Source organism: Gossypium raimondii, chromosome 2 (genome assembly GCF_025698545.1).
Source record: "Gossypium raimondii isolate GPD5lz chromosome 2, ASM2569854v1, whole genome shotgun sequence".
NCBI lineage: Eukaryota > Viridiplantae > Streptophyta > Magnoliopsida > Malvales > Malvaceae > Gossypium > Gossypium raimondii.
Genome location: NC_068566.1, coordinates 42,880,822 through 42,885,856, shown reverse-complemented (window position 1 = coordinate 42,885,856; position 5,035 = coordinate 42,880,822). Strand labels below are relative to the sequence as shown.

Sequence of the window (5,035 nt, the reverse complement as noted above, 5' to 3'; positions counted from 1 at the left end):
ATCTGGGCCAGACCTAATAAATGAACATAATTTTTTGCTTAGGCATGGCCTGATCCATGATCACCTCAAGTTCTCGGTTGACTCATGAGTAGAGGTGATCATAGGCTGAGCCAGGCCCAGAAAAAGTTTTAGGCCCATTTTCTAAGCTCGGGCCCGACCTGGCCCAAAATATGGGCCAAAACTTTGTCCAAGCCTGGCCCAAAAGAAAATTGCTAAGCCCAAGCCCGACCCAGCCCATATTAAATATATATTTAATATATATAATATATATTTGATTAAAAATAAAATATATATTTGTTTAAAAATAAAAATATATATATTTAATATATAATTCGAGTCGGGCCGGGCCCGGGCCCGGACAAAAATTTTTTACCTGAGCCCGGTCCGTTTTCTAAACAGGCCTCATTTTTTTGTCTAAACTTATATTTCAGTCCTATATTTTTACCCGAACTCTCCTATTTTTCGGACGAGCCATCGGGCCGAGCAGGTAGCCCAACCCATGATCACCTCTACTCATTATATTGATTTAAATAATAGTATAGAAACTTGTATTTTAGAGAAGTGACTCCGTTATTTTGAATTTTACCGATATTAGCCCAATTAACTAAAACTCATCAAAGGAGTAAGGAAGACACTGCGCGAAAATACTCTCTTTTCAATCCCCAGTGTCCACTGTTTTCATCGATTCAGTATAAAATTTCCCAAAAGATTTCGATTCATAACAGGAAAACCCAAAAAACCAGAAATATCAACAACAAAGCAAAACGATGAAGATCATCCCTTTAATTTTGATGGGTTGTGGAGGTGTTGGACGCCAACTCCTCCAACACATTGTTTCCTGCAGATCACTTCACGCCAAGCAGGTACCTTTTTTTATTTCCTTATTTCATTATTTCAATCTTTTCCCTTTTGGGTTTTTTTTTTTTCCATCAAAGTTGTCATCTTTACATTCTAGCTTCATTTGCATTGTTCAAGTTGGCCTTCTTTTTTTGGTTCATTGGGTGAATTGTTTGTGAAGTGAAACGAGTTAATGGAGAAGACATAACTGTACTGATTTTGGATGTGTAAAATTTAATATTCAGCTCTTGTTTTGCATTGCAGGGAGTTCATTTACGAGTTGTGGGAGTATCTGATAGTAAATCACTAATCATTGCATCAGATGTTAAACAAAAAGAGTTGGATGATAACATTTTAGCTGAAGTTTGTAGGGTAAAATCAGATGGTTCTTCATTGTCCAAAATTACTAGCTTAGGTAAATTTATATATATTTGTTTATCAGACAAGAGCTGGTTTCTTCTTTATTGTATTTTCATGGTATTACTTATGCTTCTTCGTTGAATATTAAATGTAGGTGAGTCTCAAGTGTTCTCCAATTCAGAATCAAGGACAAAAGTGCTAGACATTGCATCAATTCTTGGAAAATCAACAGGTTTTTTCTGTGTGGATGTTGACATTTTTGCCCCAGAATTTGTAGTCATGTTATTAGATTTATTCGATGTGAAAAACTTAGTTTGTGGTCACCGAAATGTTTATGTTTTTGTAATTTTGCCACAGGTTTAGCCCTTGTAGATTGCTCAGCTAGTTCTGAGACGATTGGAGTGCTAAAGGAAGGGGTCAACTTGGGTTGCTGTGTTGTTCTAGCAAATAAAAAACCTCTTACATCAACACTGGTAAGAAGCGCAGTTTCATTAGCATACTTGAATCAGTTCAATTGATTTTATTTCTGTCATTAACATTTTCTCTATATATTTGTATGATTTTCATATCTATACCTTGCTGCTTGTCTAAATTGTTATGATGTTTGTTTCCCTCGTTCTGCAGGAGGATTATGACAAATTGGTTTCACATCCTCGCCGCATACGGCACGAGTCAACTGTAAGTGAAGTTGAAATGATCTCCTTAAAATATTTTTTGCTTTACGTGCTGTGCAGATGCAGTTTGATATAATTGCACTGCATTGCAATGCCTCAAGCTTTTTCTACTGATTTAGTTTTTGTTGTTTGTTAGGTTGGTGCTGGTCTTCCAGTCATATCATCAATAAATCGCATAATTTCATCTGGGGACCCCATCCACCGTATTGTTGGAAGTTTAAGCGGTACAAATTTGTCAATGCATTGAGATGAATTTATACCATTAGATTTGTGGGTGGACTCTTGGTTTTCTAGAGTGTTATCAATTGCATACATTTTTAGTTTTGATTTGCCTGTATTATATATAAATCTCATATCGACAGGTACATTGGGTTATGTAATGAGTGAGGTTGAAGATGGCAAACCATTGAGCCAAGTCGTTAAGTCTGCTAAAAGCTTAGGATACACTGAACCAGGTATTTATAAAAATAAATTCGCCGTCTTTTCTCTATGCATGATTCATTTGCTCCCTTTTAAAAGTTTGGATCTTCTATTCAACCCATGTTATTTTATAGAAAGTATGATCCTACAAGATCTTTTAGAGTTGATATAAATGTAATGTTATTGCTTAATCTTGTCATTGCAGATCCGCGAGATGACCTCAGTGGAATGGATGTTGCCAGGAAGGTTCAAATATGAATATGTTCCCATGTTCTTGATTACTCAGATATAAATTGCATGCATTGCATTAATCAATATAAACCGTCTCTAAATATTTGTAACTTTTGCACGGTAAACTTGAGGACAATTTGAATGTTTACTGTTCAATGATAACAGAAATGTGTAAAATATATATAACATAGGCATAAATACTAAATAGCCATTGTGGTCTTTTGCATAGGAAAACTACTATGACTCGGTTTGACCTAAACATATAAATTCTGCTAATGGCTGGAACCCTTGCTGCATAAATCGATTTATACCTGGACTCATGGATTATAGTTGGAATTAGTGACTATCCACCATCACATATTTTATTTATAAGTGATGAAATGGACTTTCATACTTGCATCGATGTTCTGCAGTGAATTTGATTTTGTTACTATGGAATTTTAATTATTGCTTCGAGTATGTGTCATTTAGTTTCAGTTTTCTGAAACAGGCTTTGATCCTTGCCCGACTTCTTGGGAAGCGCATTGACTTAGGTAGCATAAAGGTTAGTACCTGAACTCTCTATTGCTTTGAAGTTGTAATAGCCATACCCCTTTTTCTCTTGGCTGATAATTATATCCATTGGGTATTAAACGTTATGCGGGTTAATATTTTGCAAATCTTGCAAAAATGTCCAATTAACATCTTTCTTTTGAATGGTATGACAGATTGTGGAAAAAGAATTCTATTTACTGCAACTTTTAAAATTGGTTATTTCATAGAAATTTCTTTTTTACTGGTGTTATCCTGAATCCATTAAAGTCTTCAGTTTCTCATGGTCTTATATTCAAGTTGGCTCCCTTTATCAATTGCCAATTTGTTTTAAGTTGTTTTGATGGTTTGATCTTCTTTTATTTTTGGTAGATTGAGAGCTTGTATCCTGAAGAAATGGGACCTAATAAGATGTCTGTTGAAGACTTTTTGAATGGTGGTGTTGTAAAGCTTGATAATAATATTGAAGAGAGAGTTAAAAAAGCTTCACTCAATGGGAACGTCCTCCGTTATGTCTGCGTGATAGAAGGCGCAAGGTATTTGCATATTCATGTCACTCCTTTTTAAAACACAGATAGAAATGTTGATATGCATTCATTCGAAGCACATCTCGATGGATGGACAAACACCTGCAGATTTAAAAAGTTGTCGAGATTTGTTCTTCATATCTTAGGTCTGACATTGATTATGGATATCTCACATATAACCATATAGTCTTACACTGCTGAAACAACAAAACACTTTCCCAAATCGAAATGTGTAGAGGACTAAAAGTAGGTTCATTTACAGTGTTGATAATGTTTACTAAATCTAACCAGTCTTCTTTCGCTAATGTCTGTTTAAATATCCTTAAATTGGACTTGATTACCATGACCCTCTGTTATGTTTCCGCCCCGAAACTTGCTTATAATCTAATGGTTCCTTGACCTTTTTTCTGCTTTTAGGTGCGACGTTGGGATTCAAGAACTTCCAAAGAATTTGGCTTTGGGAAGATTGAGGGGAAGTGACAATGTGGTAAGCTTACCTTTTTCTTTATCTTGTATCGGTTCCTTCTCTCAATTCAAAATTCTAATCTCCGTGGTCGATAATTTCTGAAATATCAGAAACCATACTTTGCTCCAATTTCCAAGTTATTAGATATGAAGTTGAAATATATTTCACCGGATGAAATTGCAGCTAGAAATCTATAGTCGATGCTATAGTGAACAACCCTTAGTTATTCAAGGCGCAGGAGCCGGGAATGATACGACTGCAGCCGGCGTGCTTGCTGATATCCTTGACATTCAGGATCTGTTTCCCTGAAAGAAATTCGAGGGAGTCTCACAACTCGAGTTTGCCATGTATTCCACCTACAAAAATGAAGCTAAGAGACTCAAAGTTTTCGAATGTCAGAATAATTTTTGGTCCGGAGCAAGCTTACTGAATGTTGTTAGGGGATGTTCCATGGTAAACAATGTGCAAAGCCTCCATGGCTCCGACTAAGCGTTCCCTTCAGTTTTTGAAGAACCTGCAGCTTAGTTTCTTGAAAACCTAAGGCATAAAAAAAGAAAAGAAAAAGGAGCAACTACAAAATTGTACCCCAAGCCATTTGGTATTTTAAAGCCTCTTAATTATCAAATATGTCATTTTACCCCTAAAAAAAGGTGCACCTTTCAATAAAAACATGACACGTATTACTTTTTATGGGTGGTATCAAGATTTGACAAAATTAATAGTATAATTACCACTTTTGATTAAAAAACATCAATTACTTAAGTGAGAAAAGTGACATAATTTGAGGGTTAATTTTATATTTAAGTTTTAAAACCGTTTTCATATTTAAGTTAATTGGCTCATAATCTCTAGGGTTTTTTTTTAATCATAACATATTTTTTCTATTAAGGAGAAATATACGAGTTTAAATTTAGTAATTAAATTAATTATAAAAGTTATAAAATGGTCATCAATTTTTTTATTAACGTTAAATGACTAATGGAAAGATA

General features: G+C 34.8%; 1 protein-coding gene across 1 annotated transcript; it reads left to right on the top strand.

Annotated features, from left to right (window-relative positions):
* The first annotated feature begins 574 nt into the window (after nucleotides 1-574).
* On the top strand, nucleotides 575-4,734 carry LOC105788923 (uncharacterized). Its single transcript, XM_012616009.2, has 12 exons — nucleotides 575-863; nucleotides 1,102-1,252; nucleotides 1,352-1,429; nucleotides 1,555-1,670; nucleotides 1,822-1,875; nucleotides 2,008-2,095; nucleotides 2,234-2,326; nucleotides 2,497-2,537; nucleotides 3,013-3,066; nucleotides 3,426-3,589; nucleotides 3,998-4,067; nucleotides 4,230-4,734. Exons 1-12 carry the CDS (start codon nucleotides 768-770, stop codon nucleotides 4,353-4,355), a joined length of 1,131 nt encoding a protein of 376 aa, XP_012471463.1. The 5' UTR covers nucleotides 575-767; the 3' UTR covers nucleotides 4,356-4,734.
* The last annotated feature ends 301 nt before the right edge of the window (nucleotides 4,735-5,035 follow it).